The sequence below is a fragment of the Quercus lobata genome, chromosome 7 (assembly GCF_001633185.2).
Source record: "Quercus lobata isolate SW786 chromosome 7, ValleyOak3.0 Primary Assembly, whole genome shotgun sequence".
NCBI classification, from domain to species: Eukaryota; Viridiplantae; Streptophyta; class Magnoliopsida; order Fagales; family Fagaceae; genus Quercus; species Quercus lobata.
This window is the reverse complement of record NC_044910.1, coordinates 36,797,893-36,822,370: the sequence shown is the minus strand read 5'-3', so window position 1 is coordinate 36,822,370 and position 24,478 is coordinate 36,797,893. Positions and strand designations below refer to the sequence as shown.

Genomic DNA, 24,478 nt, shown 5'->3' with positions numbered 1-24,478 from the left:
GAAAGCTGCTACCTCCACATTAAATGCACTGCAGCTAACTCCCTGGCTATATTAATGTAGAAATGATACCTGAACAATATATTTCAGCCTTACAGCTACTACATAAGGACTTATGAAGAGTGCCGATGGGACAAGTATCCACATCGACCGTCTGGCAAGCACGTGGAGGGTGGATATGAAAAGGAAAGACAATATAAAAGAGGAAGGAGGCAGTAAGATAAGGGGATGGGGAAAATCTGAAAAGAATAACTGTAGCATTTTAGAATCAGACTTATAATATTACCTAAGAACTTTATATAAGAATTCGTATCCTCAGATTTCGCCAAGGATATTTTTTCTTCAGTTTACACTTGTGTATCTTCATTCTTTTGTCATCAAACCTACCTAACTTGATGTTTGGATAACTAAAGCCCAGTGTTCTAACCCATTCTCTACAAATTCATTGTTTTGGGCCTAAGTCCATTCTCACCTTAGGCTGGGATCCCAAATCGGGTCCTTACATTATATATATACACTAAACCAAATGTTAGAGAAAATTCAATTAGAATCAAAATTAGATTTTGCTTTTGTTAGCTTTCCATAAAAATTAATTTTTTAGATTTTTGCTATTATTTTTTCTTTAAACTAATGAGCGTATTTTTTATGCGATTCTATTCAAATATTTTGTATGCGAAAATCTTGAACCTAAAAATTTGTAATTGAGCTGAATGATCTCATACACCTATCCTCATTCAATTTAGGAGATACTATTGGACCAATCTTTTTTTTTTTTTTTTTTTTTGTATTTAGTAGAATTTCACGTACAATGATTGTGAATTGATATATATATATATATATGTAGGATCCAATAGTGATTTTCAAAATTATATACATAATAGCAATGTAATAAAAAACTTGGCGTAACTAATGTCATGAAAATTGTAAGGAAAAACCATTTTATTACGTCTAAATGTCCTGGTTGAACTAATTTTTATATGTTTAATAACTCAAACTAACATCAATAGCACCACTTTAATTTATCATTCCCATGCGTAAGCATGGGTTACATACTAGTTTAAGTAATATACATGGATAGTCTTATAAATCATCATTTAGTGAGTTAGAGATGATAGTTCCAATTGGGTTTGGAGTTAAACCTTTTTGTTAAAAAAAATTAAAGCAAAGATACTTTAAGAAAAATTAAAGCAAAAAAAGCTAATTAAAAAAATAAAGAAAGTTAGATTTTAAACCCTATATTTTTGGGTTATAACAAATTAAATTTTGTAACTTCAAATCTAATAAATTAGTTTGAAAAAGAAACAAATTAAACTCTAATATTTTTTAAAAATTAACAAATTAAATCCTAAACTTGTATTAAACTCCAAACACAATTTTGTCAAACTTAAATGAGCTAAAATTTTATTTTATTTATATTTATGGGAGCTGAGATTTTATTTGTTACTTTTTGAAACTTTAAGGCTTAATTTATTATTATTATTTTTTTTTAGATAAAGGCTTAATTTATTATTTTTGAAGCAATAGAATTTAATTTGTTACACTCTTCAAATTATAAGGTTTAAAACGTAATTTTTCTTAAAAATACAATCATTCAAACATACACTACTTGACTCTTGGATGGTGATAAGCTTCTCGTGTAGGAAGTATTTGTCTAGAGTTCTAATTTATTTCATACTCAACACTCAAAACTCTAAAAAGAGTCCTGCGTAAGATCCCTACATGGGACTATTCCATTGATAAGGGGACCTACAAATAAATATTTCTCAGGTGCAATGAAAAGAAAGTCCAATGCAGCTGATCCAAGTAGTGCTTAGATAAATGCTTTTGATGTCACTTTCGAATGTGAGGTTTACTCAAATGAAGAGAGGTATGACCGTATGAGATTGAGAAAGGCAATTGTTCCTGGCTGCCAGCAACGGAGGCAGGACTTGTGGTTAAGGGGATGACTTTGCTGCTGGATGTATGTGGCAGCTTAGTCATTGATGTGTTTTTTTTTTTTTTTTTTTTTTTAAAATACATGTTGTTAAGTAAGGATAAAATTATTTTGTTTAAACTTTTTTAAAAGGTTGGGTTGTTTGTTTTGGGTAAAATTAGTTGATTGAATTTAATTTTTTTTAGCTTCACCATTAGTAATTTTTGATGTTGGGCTAATTTTTTTGGGCTTTTATATTTTGTTTTAAATTTTAAATTTATAGATTTTTTAATGGTCTTTAAAATGAAGAAAATACTAGAGTTACAAATTTTTTTGCAAATTGCTGATGTGGTGAGTGGTTATTAATAAGTAAAAAAATGGTGTAAGTGGTGAGCCTAGATACAAATTAATAAGAATTTGCTAAAATGATATTGTTAAGCGGCCAAAGTGTAATTTTATAGAACAGAATTACTAAAATTAATACTTAGTATATATTCTAATATTTTTTTTTTAAAAAAATGGGGGGCATTGCCCCCAAGTCAAAGGCTACCTTTGTCCTTGTTGGCTGCTCTCTCTCTCTCTCTCCAATTTAGAACAAATCAAACCAGGACTTAAAATCAACTATCCCACGATTTTGAGGTTAAGTCACAACAATTATTATTTCATATATTGGATATATTTATATAAATCCTCGATATCACTATATTTATGTGTGGATTTTCTAGTAATATGAGACCCACACATTATAAGAGGAAAATTACATTATCCGATACATAAGACACCTTCTCAAATATGACAAGATGGTGCTGATGAGTAGTGATTTTCAAATTACCCTTCTGAAATGTGCATGTGGTAGCAATAGTTGGACTGTTGGAGTACCGTATTATAACTCCAATTTGATAGAAATATTTTAGCATCATGTACCTGTCACCCGTGGACTAATTTTCAAGTTTGATATATTGGAGTTTGATGTAATGGCACATCAGCTAACTTAGAAGTTAGTGCTTCCCATCTAAAGTCAGAGATAGAGTCAATAATTATTGGGCTTCAAAATTTAATGGTCAAGAACAAAACTGGTAAATCGTAAACATAGCGATAGAGTCAATCTTGTAGCGGAGGTTATACCGGTTTGACTAGTGAAATGATATATTTTAATACCTCAATTCAAAATAAATTATTCGTGGTTTTAGACTTTAACATCAACAAAAAGAAAAAAAAAATCACAATATAAAAAACAGAAAACTTATTCATTGCATACTAAGAAAACAAATAATACTAATAAGTTACCATTCTGCCCTTAAAAAAATTCAAAAATTATAAAATTAAAAAAAAAAAGCTTTTTTTCTGTACCAACTGGTACACCCAAAATCGACTGGTATACCCGGTACACCTGGTATTTAAACCGGTACAAAATGTTGGTGTTTCAATACCGGTACATGTACCGGTATGGTATATACCGGTTGGTACGGCCGGTATGGGTACTGTATCAACCATCTTGAAACATACACCAATTCAACTTTAAAAAAAGTGTAACTAAATTTGGTAGAGCTAATTTGTGCTAACTGTAAAGTGTAATATAAAATTCATGTATATAGAAATCATATCTTAAGAACATGATTTTAGTTTTGCATATCAATTTGGATATCTAAGGTTTAAACCTTTAAAGATATAGATATCTTTAACGTAGGAATAACTTTTTCGAATAGACTATTCATGTTATACATAAATCGTCTCTTAGAAATACTATTTTGGTTATACTAACCAATTTGGATATCAAACATCTAAACCTTTAAGGCAAAAATTCAAATAGGATTCATTTTATGCTGAGATCATTTCTTAGAAACACTATTTCAATTCACATACAATCTTCTTCATATTACGTAGAAATCTTGTCTAGAAAAAACAATTTTAGTTCTACATTAGTTTGGATATCTCTAACGCAAAAATTCAATACTAACTCAAACATACTCTTGGATGTTGATAAGCTTCTCACGTAGGAAATATTTGTCTAGAGTTCTAATTTATTAGACATGGGGCTGTAGTGCTAGCGCTAGTAATTTATGCTGCTGTGTTACTACTTAGTTGATGGTGGCTACTTTGGCTGTTGGTGCTGCTGTGCTCTATTTGTTACATGGATTGAGCTGTGAAGAGCAAGGGTTAGAAGTGTTGCTGCCGCTAGCTGATGCATGGCTATGATTTGCTGAGCAGCACTGTATATGGTGAATGCAATTTGACTTTCCCTTGTCCCGCCACAGCTAGTATTAGCAGACATTAAGGTTGTCGCATTAGTTCTCTCTGTCTCCCTCTCTCTCTCAGTAGCCATTTTCCAAGTTAGAATAGGAACAGGGTTCCTAACATTCATTGGCTCTATCCAAGACTAAAAAAACTAGGACTTAATCAACTATCCCATAATTTTGAGGTCGAGTTACAACAATTTTTATCTTATATATTGAATATATGTATGTAAATCCTCCATATCACAACGTGTGGATTGACAAATATATGAAACCCACACATTGTAAGAGTAAATATGCATCATATAATATATGAGATACTTTGAATTACACAAAATGATGTGCGATGAGCTGTGATTACTAAATTACTCCTTTCTAATGTGCATATGATACTAATAAGCCAGAGTCCTCTAATATAATTCAAATTTTGATAGAAATATTTCAGCATCTTGCATCTTTGGACTGTTGCTCTGTTTGTTTCGATGATAATATTTTCTATAAAATAAGTCATTTTTCAAAAAGTATTTTCTATAAAACTATATCATTTTCCTATGTTTAGTAGCAACTTTAAATGAGTTGAAAAACAATCTTTCAACTTACTGTGATATAGAGTTATTTTCCAACAAAAAATAGTGAAAAAAAATCTTTAAAAATAAATCACATTTTTTATGTTGACTAAAAATAGTTTTCTTTTGATTTATTTTGTCAGATGCTACCAAATGTTAAAAAACATTAAAAAAAAACTATTTTTACACAATATTTTTCATAATTTTTAAGTTGGATATATTGGCACATCAGCTATTAATGTAGGAGTTATAACTTCCCATTTGAAGTAAGAGATAGAGTCAAAGCATTATTGGTGGTCAAGCGAAGAAATAGTAAACAAACACCAATTCACCTAAAAGAATTATAATCAAGTTTGGTAGAGAGCTAACTTGTGCTGCTGTCAGTAATAGTTTAATTTATTACTGTAAGGAAAATTTATTAGACCTCTCTTTAGGTCTTAAAACACAAATTTTGTTGTTCTGAAAAGATATCCACTGGATCTCAAAAAAAAAAAAGATATCCACGTTTTTTTAAGGATGTCCACACTAAAACTACTGAGTGTGTACAATAGCGTGCAAATAATTATTGTTTTTCTTAAAAATGGTCCTATCTGCTTTATTTTTCTCTTTCATATTTATTTCCCCTCTCATTTGGGTTACCCTAGAGAGTTACAGATATCTTTTACTCCCCCCAATAACAAAGCAGATATGCATCTGCATGACTCAGCTGAACAGAGGTGGTAAATACTTCCACCAAATATTAGCAATAGTTTCCCTAAAAATTAATGCAAAAGCAGAAAAAGGTTTTGCAAAGCTTCCATTGAAAGTAAACAACTTCATCAGGAGATGCTTAGTCTAGAAATTTTTAATTAACCATCTGTGAGTTTAGACCGTTGGTTTTGTACACCAAGAAAGATCCAGTGCTAAAATAATTGGATGCCAGTGCCTTTCCAGCTGAGGTTGGCTGAGAGAGTGCCAGTTGAGAGAGTTCAAGAACAGAACCCATGCAGAAACTCATCCTGCAATTAGCATAAGATACGAGAACAGCCAAAATAAGAGCAAAACACATTAGCGACTGATTAAGAAAAACCAATCAGTTCAGTTTACTTCCAAGGGCTGCAAAAAGGTTTCATATTGGCGTTGAAGAAAAAAATGATTGTGAAATGTTCCACTCCATTTCAAGAAACAAGTGATACACATTCATATTTGTTATTAAGATATCCTAGGTTTGAAATAGTCTTGATCTTCATTTAGCTGACATGATTTGGCTGTATGTGATAGAAATACTTGAAGATGCCATATATAATTCAGTTACTTTATCAAAAACCCCAGTGAAATAGAACACATAGAGATGAAATGTGTCAAATGACTCAAATAATAAATAAACCTTACCTCACAGCATCCAGTAATTGGCTAGCTATTTGCTTTCTTCTGTTAGAGGGAGTGACCCAAATAGCTCTAATGCCACAGACAGCAGGTACCCCTTCGTTTTCACAAATGATTGCTCCATTGAGATTCCCATCCAAAACCTTAGAACTATTAACAGAACGGGTTCTTTTCTTGACTTCCCTTTTAAAACTGATATCCCCAAATTGGAGGGAGGTTGAACTTTGTCTTGCCACTTCCTTGGAAGAAGTGCCCTCAGATCCCCCATTCGATGAGCATGAGCAAACTTTGAATGCTTGTTTTATTGGTTCTGCAAGTAGGCAACCTACAATCCTTTGGGAGGAAATAAACAGATACACCTGCCAACATGAGAAACAAAGCAAAGAACAGCAAGTCAACACCTCCATGCACAATCATATACAACAGAGGCATGACCCCTGATTCAAGCGCTCTTCTTCCAAAAAAATTAGAAAATATAGCGAATGACTCTAAAATCTACAGATAGCATACCAGAACCCTCTATCTGGTGCAACTAGACTATAAGGAGGTTCATCTATTACAGTGGCAGAGTAGGGCTTTAAGGGGAGGTTAGGAAAATCAATTGCAAGATGGAATTAGGTACATCCAAATAGAAGACAACTCAAAAGTGGTCACCAATTTTGTTATTAGAAAGTCTGTAATGCCTTGGAGAAAATGGATGCTGATCCAAGATACTATTGATTCATCAGATGACTGCCATGAAGTTAGAATTAATCATGCTCATCAGGAAGCAAATAGAGTAGCTTATACAGTGTTAGTATTGGGTATTGTTATGGATAATTTCAGTCATGGGAAAACAGATTTCCTCCATCAGTAGGAAGAATTTTAGGAGAAGATGCTGGGGAACTATCATTTATTCCATATACTTTTGAGTCTAGATTATGGTTTTTCTGTTTCTAAGAAGGCAAAACTAAACACACACACACTCAACACAAAAAGAAGATAATAAAGTTCAATACAAAAGCCACACACATGTATGCATGTATGTATGAGATAGAATTCAAGGATGAGAAACTAATGCAGACAGATGAACAAGTACACATTTTAGTATTACAGAACTGGAAGGAAGCGTAAAACAATCATCATAGAAGTTGTAGTTTGTTGATCGTGAATTCATAAAATTGATGTTCTATTCTGGAATAATTGAAATCTGAATGGAATCAAGTAAAATTTAACAAACAAATCAATAACAGTGAAAGAATCCTCTAGCAATTTCTTCCATTATAAGAGGAAATAAAACCTTATGAAACTATCAAGTAAGAGATAATGCCGATACCTTACAACTCTTATGGAAAATCCATCCACTTCCAAGCTCAATCTCCATCATTTTTACCACTTCCTCGACCTGCCAGTACAATATTGTTCCAATTTAATACCACAAAGCATTAACTCACAAGTCCCATTTACATACCAATTAATATAAACTAACAAATTTTATTTTGTTATTGGTAAATTACAGATGCATCGAATGGATTCTAAATCCTTAACCTCACCCTCTACATATTCTTATGGGAGGAAAATTGCCATTTAAGCCAGAACTCATTATTGTAGGTATACGCTAACAATTACAAACCATCTTATTCAATAATTTCATAGAAATCACAAATTAAACACGAACCTTGCTCCTATGTGCAACAGGATCACAATCTAACACCAAAACGATTCGACCACCTTCAATTGAAGGCATATGGACAACCCTTTCACTGCACCAACCCTTTAAAAAAACTCCAAGTTAGCAATATAAAAAATAAATCACTAAAAAAAGAGCAATGCTAGAGAGAGAAAATTTTCAAAACTTTTTTCCCACAACTTGCTAAGGTAGCAAATTATGATTGGTGTAACACTATTTTCACACCAACCCATCATTGATGCTACTTTTATTGTATGCCAATTATAAAATGTCACATCAACTGTTGTGGAAATATCATGAATTTTTTTGTCACTAGACTTAAAAACAAACAGCAAATCACATAGATCTTAATGTAATATACCTTGAATGGAATCCCAAGGGTATAGTCTCTATGAAATCTCTTGTGAGCCTTCTCATCCTCTTCCTCTCCAGGAGCATATTTGACCCCACATGTTGAACATGTGTGTAAATTAAAATCAGACTGACCCAAATCCAAATGCAACTGTGCATAAGTTCTCTTCTTCTTCGTCTTAATTGCTCTTTCAGAACTCTTCGATTTCGCTATTGAACACAAATTATCTGAATTGGGTTTCTTCACTAGTATCTCACCAATTGACCCTTTGTTACTGTACACCCAAAAATTAAAAGTGTCATAGAACATATAAATTCATCATCATTCTTCAAAACCCATGTGTGCAAACAAGTTGAAACACCCAAATGTTTAACTTAATTGATTATTGTTTAGATTCCCAGATAACAAAACAGTGTATTAAAGCCAATGAATACATAAAATTCATCATTATTCTTCAAGACCCATGTATGCAAACAAGTTGAAACACCCAAATGTTGAACTAAATTGATTTATTTAGATTCCCAGGTAACAAAACGTTGTATTAAAGCCAATGAATATATAAAATTCATCATTATTTTTCAAAAACCATGAATGCAAACAAGTTGATACACCCAAAATATTTAACTTAATTGATTATTGTTTAGATTCCCAGATAACAAAACGGTGTATTAACGCCAACGAATATATCAAATTCATCATTATTCTTCAAGACCCATGTATGCAAACAAGTTGAACAGTGAACACCCAAATGTTGAACTTAATTGATTTATTTAGATTCCCAGATAACAAAACGGTGTATTAAAGCTAAATATAGAAGCAAAAATGAAGAGCCCCAGTTATAAGATCCTTCAAAACACACAAACAAAGAGCTTTACCTATCTGGGTTTCGAGCTCTGCGTGAGTAGGTGTGGAAGACTTGGTGCTGTTTGTTCTCCCAGATGGTGAGTTCGTCAAAAATGGGATGTGGGTCTGGAGATTTGGGTGCCATAGAAGTAGAAGTAGGGTTTTTGAAGAAAGTACTGATCTTAGCTTGCATTGTTGTATGGCAATGTGTTTGGTTTTCTTGCCTAAATCTTCAACTCCTTCCCACCATTTCTGTCCTATTATTTAGGAAATTGAAATAATAGAAGCTATAAATTTAACATTTAATAAATGAGATGGATTGGACTCTTATAATATTCTAGTGCTTTTTTCTTCTATCTTTCAAGTTGTTCTCTTTTCTATTTTTTTTTTTTTTAATTTTAATTTTATTTTGGCGCCGAAATAGGAAATTAATAAATTGCAATGTAGATTTTCCCACTCTTTTTTTTTAAATCTTAAAATTTTGGAATGGTTTGGGTGGTGCGGTTTGGGCCCATGGGTATTTGGGTAATGTCAATGACTTAATGTATTTGTGATTTTGTTTTGTGTGATGTACCAAAAGATTTTAAAACTCATCTAGGAAAGCAAAAATACCGGATTTCGGCCCGAAACAAAAACACAGATTTCTTTGTAGTTTTTCACTCACCTAAGATAATTTCTTAACAAATTTCACCATCTGATGCATCTCTATTGTATCTCGGTCTCTTTTCTGCTTAGCTTTCCATTTTTCTTCGTGGTCTCTGCAATGTCTGTCATTCTGTGTTCCTCTAATCTTCTTCTTCTTCTTCTTCTTCTTTGCTTTTTTATGTCTCAAGTGTTTCTCAGAGAGTCTTGCTTTGGGTGCCCACGTGATGACTGACCAAAGGCAAGGAGATAAAGACTAGCTTTTTGAAATTTGAAATGAGACAAGACTCAGTGGGGGAGATAAAATCAAGATAAAAATAAAGAAAGATAAATTGTAAAAGTAAAAGAGATTGAGGGGAGGTGAAAAAAAAGTGAGTTATTAAAAAAAATTTGTTGGCAGAGGGTAGTGGAAAATTGAGATTACCGATACGTGTATTAAAAAAAAATTTATAATATTTTTACAATATTTTTTTAATAAATTTTAGGTTATTATGAGTTTTTATTGATGGGACAAAAAAGTTATCTTAGTAGTAGGTTCAAATTAGAACCAATAAAAAATAGTCACATCTAATTTGTTATAAAAGTGTTAAGAAAATATTATGGACGTAGCACATTTAGAGCATTCTCATCAGGTGTGCCAAATGTGGCACACCAAACACCAAAAAATCCTTCTCATGAGGTGTTCTATATCCTATAAATTTTGGCACACATAAACAGTACCGTTCCATTTTTAGAATGATACGAACAGATGTTCTAAAAAAAATATTTTTTTATTCTATTTCTCTCTCTTCATTTATAACTCTTTCTTCTTTCTCTGTCTTTTTCTTCTTTCTTTCTCCGCCTAATTCCTCTTCTCAGTTCACCTTTTTCCTTCTTTTTTTCTTCTTCTTTCTTTATCCATAACCTTCACCTCTCCCTTTTTCTTGCTTTTTTTTTCCCCCCTTTTTTCTTTTCTGCCACTTTCTCCGCGCCGCACATGAGATCAGCCGTCACTGTGGAGTTTGGCCTCACCGTGGAGTTTAGCCTTGCCGATGAGGCCATCGCCGTGGAGATCTCTGATCCTGATCTCCCTCTTTATTTTTTCCCTTCGGTTGTGGATTCCATGTGATTGTGATTATGGGTGAGTTGGTTCTTTTTTAAGCTCTTTTTTTTGGGATAGTTTTGTGTTGATTGTGGAGATTTTTTTAAAAGTAGTATTGGGTGGTGGTGGTGGCGGCTAGTGGATTTTTGTTGGTGGTGGTGGGTTTTACCTGTGGGTGGTGGTGGTGGGCTGTGCTTGGGTATGGTGGTGGCGGGCTGTACTGTATATCAGTGTATGGTGGGGTTTTGTTGAGGTTTTTGGATTTGGAATTTGTTGGAGGACCGGTGATTGTGGTTGTAGCAGTGGTTGTTGTGGCGGTGGTTCTTGGTTATTGGTTGGTGGTGATTGCCGGGACTGTGTTTTTGTATATTATTGGGTTTTAAGAAAATATATTATTTTAATGTGTAGTAAATATTATTTTAATGTATAGAATTGAAGTATAGAACATCTAATAAATGGTATGTTGTAAAATGATGTGCTAAAATGATAAAGTGAGTTTTTGGTATGTTAAAATGGCATTTTTTATGAATGAGCTCATGGGAATGCTCTTATAATATATATATATATATATATATATATTAAATATATAAAATAGCGATAAATCCGAAACGGTCCACCAATATTAACCGGTATCGAAATATATTGTTCTGTTAATCAAACCAATACAGCCTCCGGCACAAGATTGATTTCATTTTTTTTTCAAATCACACTTTTTTTCGAAGATTTTTTTATTTTTTATTTATTTTAATAAAAGGTTTTCAAATGATCTTATTTTGGAGAAACTTATAAATAAACTTTACCAGATTGGTATTAAATTAAAATGACTAAACTCCCACTAAAGTGTTCCATTTTTGTGACTTTGGCCCACACCCATTTTTCACCCGTTTCTTTCTTGGATTTTCTAGATGGTACATTTTTCTCTTTAGATTTTAATTACTTTGTATTTTTTGTTTTTCATTTTTTGACTCTCCCTTGTATAGTACAAGTATATTACTGGGGTTACAGTGTTACACACTTACACCCTTTTTATTTTTGATAAGCAACAAGGATCTTATTATTTTTTTATATAAAAAACAAAAACAAAAACAAACAAACAAAAAACCCAAAGCATCCCAAACTAATTGGTGTTTGGTAGAAGAGTTTGAATAATATTGTTTGAGTGTTTTTGATATACATGTGAGTGAAAATGTGTATAAGTATGTTTAAAATGCTCAAAAATGTGCTTAAAATGCCCTATCAATCTCTCAAATTACAATGCTCAAAAATATCTAAAAATAGAAACAAAAATGATCTTTTAAAAAAACATATATAAATGAAATCCAACTGCTTATTAATATATAAAAATAATAATAATAAAAAGGTTGAAGGCCTTTGTAAATAACCTGCTCTCTTTGAATTGCGACTTTGCCAACTTGTGCTGCAAGTTCTGGGTTTGCAGGTGTGGTATTAACACCCCCATAACATTTAACTATAGTTCAATTTAATTTGTATATAGATGGAATCCTCACTATTTTTTGATTGGATATGAATCAAATTGAGGATTTTGACAATTTTCCATCTTGTGTTGAGACACTAGCATCAAATAATGGGGTTCGAGAGCTGGTGAGAGCAATGAGACACTATCTATTATATCTGAGAAATACCAACCTATTGTCTTTCTAAATTATCTTCAACAAAAAAGTATCATAATCATGTGTTTTCTAACAAAATAAATTTTTTTTTTTTTAAATGCAAGTGACAAATTGGACATAATCTCGGTGTATCAATGTATATGAGAGAGAGAGAGAGAGAGAATCCCTTATTCCCTAAGGTCTAATAAACAAAAATATATATATCATAAGTTGTCTAATACAAAATTTCATATCCAAGAGATTAACTATAGTACAACCAGAAGGATTAGGGGGAAAAAACACAATCAAACTATACATTGAGATAAGATTGCTTCTATAATTTAGCTCCCCACCAAAAATTCCCAGAACGATGGGTAGAATTTTACTACCTAACTCAAAATTGCAGACACAGAGTCCTGTAGTAAGACTTACACTCAGGACCAATGCCTTATATTTACTGTAAGACTTTGGCAATGTTCACTAGCCAAGATAGTTGGATATTCCATTCTCAGAGCTCATTACTAGTGCATTCACCTTGACTGGGGCTGATCTCTAAGAGTTACCATGGTGTAAATTAAGTATTGCTGCAAGAAACAAACGAAGTGTGAGGACTAAGCGACAAGTACATTGCCAAGATGTCTTGAAATTGTCAGAACCATCGGGTGCATGAATGATGCATCAAATTTTGAAAATGTTAAAAAAAAAAAAAAAATACTAATAATAGTTGAGATTGGTAGAAAAGGCATGAATTTGAAAAGTTAGACAACTCACAAGGGTAAGATGACGATTTTATAAACATCATCCTATATTGCAGGTATCCCATTCGATGATTTACTTATCAAAACTTTTAGTCGATCAAAGGCACGCCGTATTTTATGCCTCTCCTCAATGGACATGCTGATTTCCTCTGAAGACTGGAAAAATTACATAGAAGCAATCAACAAGTATCTTAAAGCTACTAGCATAAGAATTAGCATTTAAAACTAATAAATAGTGACTTGCTAGTCAGAAGAAAATTTCAATCTTTTCATAAATCTCAAGATGATTTGCCATAAAGCAGCAATCAGAATCTAACCTAAAGTTTCTTCAATCAAAGAAACTAGAAAGTTGAAACAGACAATCTAAGGTATCAACTCACAATACAAAAACAACAACAACCAAGCCTTAGTCCCAAATCAAATTAAAGATGACGTGAAAAAATCTATCTTACAACAAATTTGTCAACATGTCCATCCCATGCCCGTTATGCATACAAATTCAAGCTATTTGGCACCAAAAGTGAGAGCTCAATGTAGTACTCAAATTGGAATTCTGTCTTAAATTTAACAAACAATGAGAATGTATAGTGCAAAGTATGGCTATCTACAAATTATATTTGTTATGCATGATCTGCATAAAGGGGCACCTGCCTCAGTAGTTGGCTTGGCAAATCATGGTTCCCATACAAGTGTCTATATACCCATACATACAGGAGCAACACACACACACGCTAATTAATATTATAGGATTTGATGGCTTTGAATTAGGAACTACATGCTTGAGGTGCAAATTTATACCTGTAAAGAGAGTATTTTTTGTAACATATGGACGATTTCTGCCTTGAATGCAGAGATAATTTTCTGAACTTTAACATCCTTATGCAGTGATGAACTACTTGCAGTTATCAAGGATCCCATTGTCTTCAAAACAAGATTCAGAAGTTTGTGACTTCTATCAAACAAGAAAAAACAAGGTAGGATATAATAAAGGAGTGTAGGAAAGGAGACATTGGCCTCATCATGATCTTCTGGAATGCACTGCACATTAGGCAAACTATATTAGTAAGAATCACCCAACCAAGTTTGTGAAAGATTCAACACACTCAATAACACCAATAAGCTTTGTGATCTTTAAAACAAAAAAAAAAAAAAAAAAAAAAAAAAAAAAAAAAAAAACGAAACTACTACATTAACAAAATAAGATTATACATCATAATATTACTAGGCCGATCAGCATACCACAATACATCATTAAAATTAGTCCTACCTCGTATATTGAGCTATAGACACAAAAAAAGACATCTTTTGCAGTATAAAAATAAAATAAAATAAAATTATTATATAATGGAAACACACTTCTACATGAATTTTGTGGGCCAAAATTATTATCAGAATTAGAACCTCAAATGTCTCAGTCAGCATGCCCATCCTTCTGGATACCATAGGAGATGATGGCTGTTACATGGTCAGGATGAACTTTAGCAATTTTGCAGAAGTTCAATTTTTTTTTTATGAGAACACTTTCATTTACATATAACACTTAAGGATGAAAGCTTTTATGATTTCCCCCTCTGGATGAAAGTTAGCATGTCTCAGTTATGCACGTGCCATGAGAACGTTGTAGATCTTTTAATTTTTTTTTTTAATTATTAAATATGATAACTTTATTTACATAGAACACGGACTTGCGTACAAGAACTCTCTAATCATAATAGAGAAGAAATAAGAAAAACTAATGATTTCTGCATTCTCGCAATATATGGGCATCCAAGAACAAACCACTGCCAGCACAATCAAAGAACATAAACTAAAAGATATGCTAAGCATATGTATTAACCTTTTTCATTTTTTTTTTTATAAAAATTATTTAAAAAATAGTCAAAGGAAGATACCAAACAAGACAAAATACTTACATGCACAACATCAATCAGATATCCTGAAATGAAATTGCTTAGAGTGACAATACTCTGCTCAGAAAGTCTCGTGGGTTTAGAATCCAGCACAGCAAGCATTCTGAGCATGGCACAAGCATTGTCCAAAGGTGGCTTCATTAACTGAAATACAAACACATCAAGAAAATTTCATAAGAATCAGTCAACAGACAATCAAAGAAGAAAAGAAAATGGTTCAAAAACCATTTCCTAATTCAAGTAGGAAGCTTTTGGAAGTCATCAATTTAAAAGAGAACAAAATAAATAAAGGTTTAGATTAAACAAGTCTAGTAAACTTACTATCTGTCCAACTGTCACTTTCTCTAGAATCTGAAAAACAAGAGAACTGTCACCAATCTGCGACAGGTTTGAGCAAACAACAGTGGTGACTGACCTATATGTTCCATGGTTTCTCATCTTTATATCACTCTCTTTAACAGGATGTATGTTTTCTGCAAAGATCAGAAGATCTTTTCAGATTAAAATAAATCAGTAATGATGAATTGTATAGAAGTAACGGAATTGGATCCCAGCAGATAAAAATCAAGATACTTGTAACTTGAGAATGGGTGTAAGAGAAGCTGGCAAATTTTTGTCTAAACATTAGTTTATAAGTATTAACTAGCTCCTGCTATTGATGCAGTATTTTACCTACAAATGAAATATTCTAAATTCAAATTAGATAAGCTTTTTTAGACATCAAACTTGTCATAATTACTACTTTTAATGAGTTGGTTACAGTTATTGATGGATGACATGGCAACTACTGTTAAAACATATAAAAAGGTATCCAAAAGCTAATTCTAATACCCAAGCATGCAGTTATAAATTATCTCATGCTAAAATTCTCTATTTGCAAATATATAAAGAAGAATAAGATTAATACATATTGAAACTCAGCTGGAAAAGTGAATAGAAAACCAAATGCTGGTCTGGAAATAATAAAATATAATAATTTGCAAAAGAAGAAATTCTTTCCAAGGTACCAGGTAAAACTTTAAAACGTGAGAGCAAAGTGATGATGAAACTGATATAGTCAGTAATTTTGACATGACCAGCAGCATAGGCCGAATGGAGAACCTCTATACTTCGTAATAATATAAATGGTTCCAAATCAGGACCTGCAACAATCAGAAAATAAAGAAAATGTAAACAAAGTCTATTTCATAAGAATTTCAGGAGAAAGGGCATAGCTTTCTACTGCATGTATATTCCACCACTACATGTATATTCAGTGAAGTTCATACTACCATATACTAGAAAGCAGAAAAAGAAATTTCCCTAAACACGCTATGCCTTTGGCAATAACATCAATCACCCCAGATATTTATAAACATGTATTTAACTCCTATTCATGAATCACATCTTGAAACTTAATGCAGCAACATCCTGGACATGATTGGCGCTGTCAATCTGTGTTCTAATTCAAGGAAACTCTTACTTCATTTAATAGCAAAAATACCTTTAAGAAAAGCCATTTGCCTAATTATCTTATGAACAAATTCTACTATAAATGAAGTAATATAAGGAGACGAGATTTCTATCTTGCTGTGAGAGATCATTCTACCGCCCAAACAAGAAAGATGTCCAAATCTTTTTTTTTTTTTTTTGATAGGTAAGAAAAAATATTATTGAAGAAGGAATAGCATGAAAAATACACAAGGTTCACCATAGTGAACAAAGAGATAAAGGAAGAAAAAAGAAACAAATAGACACTAAGCTATTCTAAGAGACAAAAGAATATCCATAAGTGTAGAACAATCCGAGAGACCCCAACACCAAGACCAATCAAAGAGGGTCCGTTGGCATAAATCTAACAACTGAGCAAGAGATTTCCCAATATCCTCAAAAGAACACTAATTCCATTCAGTCCAAATAGCCCACATTAAACAACCCGGAACCAAATTCCAAATATCAGAATTATGTTTCCCAAGCCAATGATACCAACAACAACAAAAAAAAAGTCTGCAACTGAATCTAGCATGACCCAATCAATTCCAAACAACCGAAGCATATACATCCACAAAAAATGAGCTACCGGATAGGAAATCAGCAGAAAATCCACAGATTCCTCATTACAACAACACATACAACAACAATTCACCAAAATGCGATCACGGAGCATAAGATTATCCAAAGTTAGAATATGGCCATGAGCTGCTGTCCACCTAAAGAATGCCACCCTTTTAGGAACTTTTACTTTCCAAATGCCCTTCCAAGGGAAAGTAGAAAGAGTTACATTTCAAATCTTATGATAGAAAGACCGAACGTCAAACTTCCCACTTCCATTGAGGCGCCGACAAAGCCTGATCCAACAAGATGTCCAAACTTTTAAGTAATGTTTTACTACTATAAAGGGAACCTCAGTCATTGCAGCTTAAATTTGAAATCACAAACTACCTTGATCTGTTTGGCAAGGAATGTCAAGTAATTTCCCCAAGAAAGCCATTACCCACAAACACTTTGAAAAGTATAAACATAAGTGGTTCATATATAAAGAAGACCAAATTATCTATGCTAGTAAATCATCAATTGTAGGGATACCAAGCAAGTTTAGGATTGCTGCAATTAAATCAATATTTGAACTAACAGACATGTAATACTTACATAACTGACATGTAATACTTACATAGGCAACAAGAAGCTATTGACTGCAACAAAGGTGTATCCAAATTAGAAAAATAGTAAAGGCAACAGAGAGAGAGTTCCTGCGAATCTCTAGGAAGCCTGATGAAAGGACCATAGTGTAACTTTCCTGCAGGATAAAAAAGAACAGGAAACAAATTGATACTGCCCCAAAGGGTATTGACCAAATTTAAATGTCTTTAGCAAATTGATTTTTACCATCATCCTGACATGTGCAGTAAAACTCTAGCAATGAGTATTGCATGTTGTCATATTCCCATGCAAGAGAAGAGTTCAACAGAGCACACTGTCCCAGCCGAAGTTGCAAATGCAACACAACCTGCAATTTCAAGAGATACAGAACCCATGTAAAGGTAAATAATGAGTAACAATAAAAATGGAGATGAAGATTAAAGCTTAGAAATATGGGGTGTTCAAAATCCACATTTTCATCTTATCAAACTTTTTTTTATTCAAATAATAATAATTTTGTCTAATTGCAGCACCATGAAGTGTTCATGAGGTAAATCATATGGTTACCTGGGAACAAGATGGATGCTTATCACCTAGCAGGATTAGCAATGGAGAAAGCTCTCTTATCCAAGCAATCTGATGGTCTAGTATTTCTGGATCACTTGAATCTAGGTATAGCCTATCTTCCTTCTACAATATGTACCAAAAAAAAAAAAAAATTTGGTGATCATATTTTTGGTTGGGGGGGGGGGGGGAAGGAGAGAGAGAGAGAGAGAGAGAGATGGTGACCCTAGGCAATCTTAAAGACATTGTGACCCAGAAAGTAAAAAACCAAGCTTACTGGAATAAGCATATCTTCAATTGTAGAAAGGCATGCCAACTTTAATGAAGACTCCGGGTGGCAATCCTTAAAAGCATTGGTAAATGCCTGCAATCAATAAAGTGCATGAACAAACAATCCAATAAAGAAAGAGGGAGGTTCAACGGATGTGATTTACCATAGAAAATCTCTCAGCAATTAATAATTCTTAAAAGCACAAGTCAGACCTGAAGAAGACGAGACCTCCAATTGCTCGGCACTTGTGAAACAAGTTTTGGGAAAAAAGGAAGAAGTGAAAGTAAATGCTTTTCCCAGACTACTTTACCAGACCTTGTGCCACTATAAATCTGCAAAATATATAATTTACTCAGATTAAAAGAAAAAAAAAAAATCACCTATCTATACAAAATAAGCCTGTTATATGAACCATCAGATCGTCTCAGCAACCTCCCTAATATATGAAAAAAGCAGGCCTTATTAAGTAACTTACTTGTCTTGTGAGTCAAGATAAAAGGATTTACTTTTAACAAACAATTACATAAATGATTAACTCCTACTATAAAACTCAAAGGCACATTATAAATCCAACCAATCTGACTCTCAACTGTGTCTGAGATACTGGTCCAACACATACTGAAAATGATACAGCACAATGCAATAAAAAAAAATTTAATTAAGTTGCACAAGCACCCAATGGGCCTCAAACCAATGACTTTACCCTCCATCCTATTAGACTATAAGTTTGGAGGAAGTGCCATTTGAGTTCATAGGCAGCACAATGCAATAAATATTAAAATGTCCAGTGTGTAATATAATTTGATCTCCTGTATATACATCCTAATAGATTATTAGTCTAACAAATCATCTTGATTAATATGTATGAATATATGTCTAATAATGCTAAATCTTTATATTATACTTCATTTTGATATATACCAAATTATAGTGTGCCATTTTTCCCTGATGTGCAGTATCGCAACAAACAATTTAATGTTCATTTAATCTGATAGGTAACTTCTACTCAATCAAAAAATTAATGTGTAGATCACATTATTGTAATGATGATTAATATTCTTGGACACTAAAATATGTTGATAATTTGCATAAACTGACATTATTATTACTTTATAGGCTTTCTTTTATTTTAAAAAAAAAATCTTTATGTTTTAGTAACATAAGTTGGTTCACGATTTGCAAATGAAATGTGCACAGATTGAATGATAATATTCTTCTTTGCATACACAAACAACCACAAGCTTTTTTGCAATATATATATATATATATATTAATCTATAAAGCTTTTTGCCCTCTACGTGATACATTAAAAAAAAAAAAAAAAAAAAATACTCCAATTAAGTGCAATGTTTCAACTATAAATTGTTCATTATACCTCATTTGTAATGCTCTTCAAAAATTCATTGCATTTTTTAATGCTACTTTTGAAATCAATATTGATGTTTCATATCAGACTGGCTACAGTCATCTATATCTCTATATTATGTGAGCTTTGTGGTTCATGCACTCTTCTTGGTCCTCCATGATTGTACCAATTACCAGTATTAAAATATTTAAGCAAGAACAAAACAAAACCAAAAAAAAGGAAATTAAAGTTATACCTTTTCATTATAACTTACAACTGTTTATATATACCTCACCGGAAAAAAACTCAGTATATTTTACAAATCCACAGTTGCAACATTTGAAGACCATGCATTTTTAAAAGCTATAGGAACATAATGGTGCAAGAATCAGACCTTTCCAAGCAGTGCATTTTCTATAAATTCTAGAAATTTCTCCCATATGATAGCAGGAGGGCAGATCCATTCACTGATTTGCAAAAGTATTCCCGTAACCAATGTGTTCAAGATAAAATACCTATCATCATCCTGTCAAGCAGAAGAAAAGAAAACCACAACAATTCAAATTTAGACAACAGCACCTTAAGCATGCACACAAAAGTTTATAAAACATGGGTCAAAGGAGAAAGGAAAATATTATCAGGGAGACACATAAAAGAAAGGAAATCCAATCAAAACCGATAAAAAGGGGAAAAAAGAATACAACACTCTCATTGGGAACAAAGAAAATAATCTGAAAACTTAATATTGAGGTCAGTCATACCTTTTCTGACATGGGACATGTCGGGTTGAGGGGAAACACTTGTAGTACCTTCTTCATTAGCAATGATGAGAGATTTTCATCCCACTCTGTCACATCAGGTACTCCGTGAGGTTGATATTCTGATTTACCCTTGTTAGTCCCATAAATAAAAAATTTGGCCGTGATATCTATGCATTGGAGTATGCCCGACATACAATCAAATGATTGTGCATCAAGAACTGGCATAGCGCGAGCAAATGAAACAAAATCTTGGAAACAATCGGCTAAAACTGGCATAAGATCCTTCAGCTTCTTGAAGATGACAGAAAATCCTACACAAACAAAGAGAGCATTGACGAGGACCATCAAAAGCTTAGAAAAATTGAATATCATATTTAAGAGAGATAGAGAGAGTATAAAAAAATGGTACTATTGAGTAATACTGAGATGGAGGGTGCGGTCATGGATTAAGATCCATAGGTGCATGAATAATTACTATTAAAAAAATACTGATATCATGAGTAGATACTTATCATAAATAATAATAATATCATGATTACATAATAAGCAACATAATGATAATAATCAGATGTGAACTTCAATTTTCCATTCTTTTCCAAATGAATAAATATAAAAAAGATGCCAAACAACAAATTGATAGAAAACCAAAATAGGTATCAAAAGTTAGAAATCTACTAAAATTAATCATCGAATGGCAGCTGGTAAGAGCACCCCACCACATCTAAATATGTGCGATAAATAAAATTTTCATGATGAGAAAATTGCTGGTGTCACCACCATTGCAGGATTAAGCACGTTTATTTTTATGATGCACAAAATATTGTCATACCCAATCACCAAATGATGACATCAAAATACCCATGTACAAGTAAGGTATAAAGTGCTTTCACATACCAGCAGATTCTGTAGGCACGTCAGGCTCAAAAGCATGTAACATCCCTTGTCCAGCTTCATTCTATTAAATTAACAAGAGAGCATTAGAAACTGATAGGCACTTGTAAAGGGAAAAGGCATAGCATACTACACGAGCATAATTAAAAACAAATTAGACTAGAACATGCAATTTTTACTGCTTTTTTTGATAGGTAATAGAATTTTTATTAATTAGAAAAGTACAATGTGTTTACAATAGTAAACCCACTGCAAGTTACTGCCCGTGCAATTTACTGCACTAGGAAAATTTTCATCTTTGAAAGCTGTAGTCATCACAATCATGACATAGGAGCCACCTAATAGAAAGAATAAGAGTCATATTTCAATGGACAAGGAAAACCAAAGATGGCCATCATCACACAGCATACTGATTATCCACTAAATTCTTCATATTGACTTGGTCATTCAGATACTCACTTTATAGAAATCAAGATTTATACACTTTAAAAACCTGAAAATAGAGTCATGTGAAATGAACTTGACACTATATATATACAATTACGGGCAAATTACTCAACCAAAAGAATAAGGATGCTGCAAGGATGGTAAAAAGCACACAAGATACAACTAGTACCAACCAAATTAAGCAGTAAGAGATAATTGAAAGTGGGTACAAATTTTATAATATTAATGAGATGACAGAATCATAACAACAACTTAAAAAAATATTACGCATCCAAATTTTTAAAAGTAAAATATGGTTATGCAATACATTGGAAGAGCTAAGCACCACAATAATGAATAACCAAACAATAAAACGTGTAAAACAGATGGTGCATTTGCAAATGATAATTAGAAGGTACCTTTTCACAGGAGTCAACTTCTTTTTTATTACATGGCACCAGCGACAAGCAGTACACCAACCCAGCAAGAACACTCTTGAGCTTCCCTTTGTCCTGTACATAGAACTGGTACTGGTTCTTCCGTAGAATATTCTTATAATTTTGAAGAATCTGTTGATGAAGCAACCAATAAAATCTTTAAGAAAATCCCAAAGCCAAAAAGAATGATATCATGGGAAAATATAACTATTCCTTAACTCTCTATTTTTTGGGTAAGTTACATACACACTCAGTGAGTTTGAACCCTAGAACTTAGCCTCTATCCCATTATTTAGAGAACAAGAAGTGCCATTTAAATTAGAGCTCATTGGAAACTTCATTTTTTTTAATCACTTGGTATTTGACCACATCACAAAAGGATTGGAACTGTGAACTCACCCACCACCCTATGGTTATGTGGGGTGACATGGCGGAACACCTAAGTTAATGAGCCAAAATAAGAACACAGATTCTCAAATAGCTTAGATCAGAAGGATTTTCAAGAGACAAATGCCAATAACATAATCACAATTAACTAAAAGAATCAAATTAAGATACCTTTTCAGCATACAGGAAAAAGGAAGGTGGATAATTCTGGACAACAAGGTCAAGAAATTTGAATGCCATCAACCGAATGTCAATTGATAAATGCGTCATTGCATTAAAGATATACGCCATTGTTAAGGAAATAAAAAGCCCTTGATTATCCTGGACAAGGAAAACAGAGAAATATATCTCAAAAAAATGAAGAACTGGTGTCAATCAACAACAATGAATAATACAACTAACATTTTTTTATTATTATAAATTACCTCTTTACAATTAGGGAATATCACAGTCTTAAATAGTTGATACACTGTTTCTCGAACCGCTTTATCATTATCCCCAATACGTTCACGCAGTTTCTCCACAACAGCGTATTTGTGCAATGTTAGCTCTGCTGGATATTTAAGGAATAAATCCTTAATACCCATCAATGCATCTTCAGAGACGAACAAAAAATTTTAGTTGAACATTGCAATTACCATTCAATATGAAGAAAATAAAAACGGAGGTACATAACATTCGAATAGCTCTCTTCAAACTAATGCATTAAACTTTATCATTACACTAACTTTTGTTTCCTTCTTTCTAGACCACTCAATACATATAATTGTTCTGCAAAATAGAACACTTTCAAAATAGAGAAACTTCCATAAAATAATAAGAAAGTACCTCTACGAACTTTTGGGTTGTGATGAGATGTTTGCTGAAGAAGTTCCTTCAAAGTCAAACCTTTCTTGTTCACAGCTAAGCCTCCCTTTTCTGATGCCACGCTCTGCTCGGGAAGTGTGATTGCTGCTCGTAATGCACATTGAGTAAACTTTTAGTTAATAAAATCAACACAAAATGCTTCAAAAGGTTCGTATATGTGTATGTGTGTATGAAAACAAACTTAATAGGCAATTCTTCATTTACAATCAAATTTTGCTGCCTAATCAAAATTAAATTTGGAGCTGAGAGACTCTTCGGTCAATACCTTTGGATTTAACTTCGGTATTCGTAGCATTCTTCGGCGGCGGCAACTTCCTTCCAATCTTTCGCTTTATTTTCTGCACAGTTTTCAACAAATAACACGAAATCACAATAAAGCTTTGAATACTTTGAAATCACAATTTCAAAAACAAAGTTTTTGTGCTAAATTGAGAGATTACTTTGAAATCGACTCCACGCTTTTGCTGCTTCTTTGAGTGAGCCTTCGATTTCGCCATTTTTACTAGAGAAGCTAAAAAATCAAGAAAAAACGAATAGGTTTAGATTCTGAAATAGAATCACAGTTCCATTGCGTTATAGAATAGTAACGAAGCAGCTAAACGGCGTCGTCTAGGGTTTTCAGTACACTAATTTAAGTCGGTGATCCTAAAAGCAAATAGGTTTTGCTTGCGCAGATTTTTTTTTTTTTTTTTTTTTCATAATAATATTAACAATAATTATGATGATATTAATAAGAAGTAAGAAAAGCAAATTATTTAACAAATTTTGATTTCTTTTTTTTCTCTTTCGTACCTTTTCTTGGCAGCCAAACGGAATATAGTGGCTCAAAGGTAGGGTTGTTAACGGTGAAGAGTCTCGAGAGATTTCAAAGCCCTCAACGGAAATAAGAACGTAAGTGCAATTTTTAATTTATGGAAATTGCGATTTACTCCCGTGGTTTGTTATAATTTTGTCTTTTGCCTTTTTTTAAT

At 32.7% G+C, this 24,478-nt stretch overlaps 2 protein-coding genes across 2 annotated transcripts; both read right to left on the bottom strand.

Moving 5' to 3' along the window:
• Positions 1-5,151: 5,151 nt before the first annotated feature.
• On the bottom strand, positions 5,152-9,829 carry LOC115952410 (protein CHROMOSOME TRANSMISSION FIDELITY 7-like). The gene is made up of 7 exons (XM_031069581.1): positions 9,603-9,829; positions 8,971-9,195; positions 8,105-8,369; positions 7,732-7,827; positions 7,390-7,458; positions 6,081-6,433; positions 5,152-5,707 (listed from the first exon to the last, which is right to left on the bottom strand). The coding sequence occupies exons 2-7, from the start codon at positions 9,129-9,131 to the stop codon at positions 5,554-5,556; spliced, it is 1,098 nt and encodes a 365-aa protein (XP_030925441.1). The 5' UTR covers positions 9,132-9,195; positions 9,603-9,829; the 3' UTR covers positions 5,152-5,553.
• A 2,638-nt stretch (positions 9,830-12,467) lies between these two features.
• Positions 12,468-24,396, bottom strand: LOC115953122. Its single transcript, XM_031070630.1, has 21 exons — positions 24,300-24,396; positions 23,948-24,018; positions 23,773-23,845; positions 23,469-23,591; positions 23,066-23,235; positions 22,812-22,961; positions 22,236-22,385; positions 21,394-21,454; positions 20,500-20,810; positions 20,133-20,264; positions 18,606-18,725; positions 18,400-18,486; positions 18,126-18,248; positions 17,805-17,925; positions 17,590-17,715; positions 15,947-16,081; positions 15,261-15,412; positions 14,943-15,083; positions 13,828-14,067; positions 13,043-13,185; positions 12,468-12,855 (listed from the first exon to the last, which is right to left on the bottom strand). The coding sequence occupies exons 2-20, from the start codon at positions 24,002-24,004 to the stop codon at positions 13,075-13,077; spliced, it is 2,583 nt and encodes an 860-aa protein (XP_030926490.1). The 5' UTR covers positions 24,005-24,018; positions 24,300-24,396; the 3' UTR covers positions 12,468-12,855; positions 13,043-13,074.
• Between the last annotated feature and the right edge of the window lie 82 nt (positions 24,397-24,478).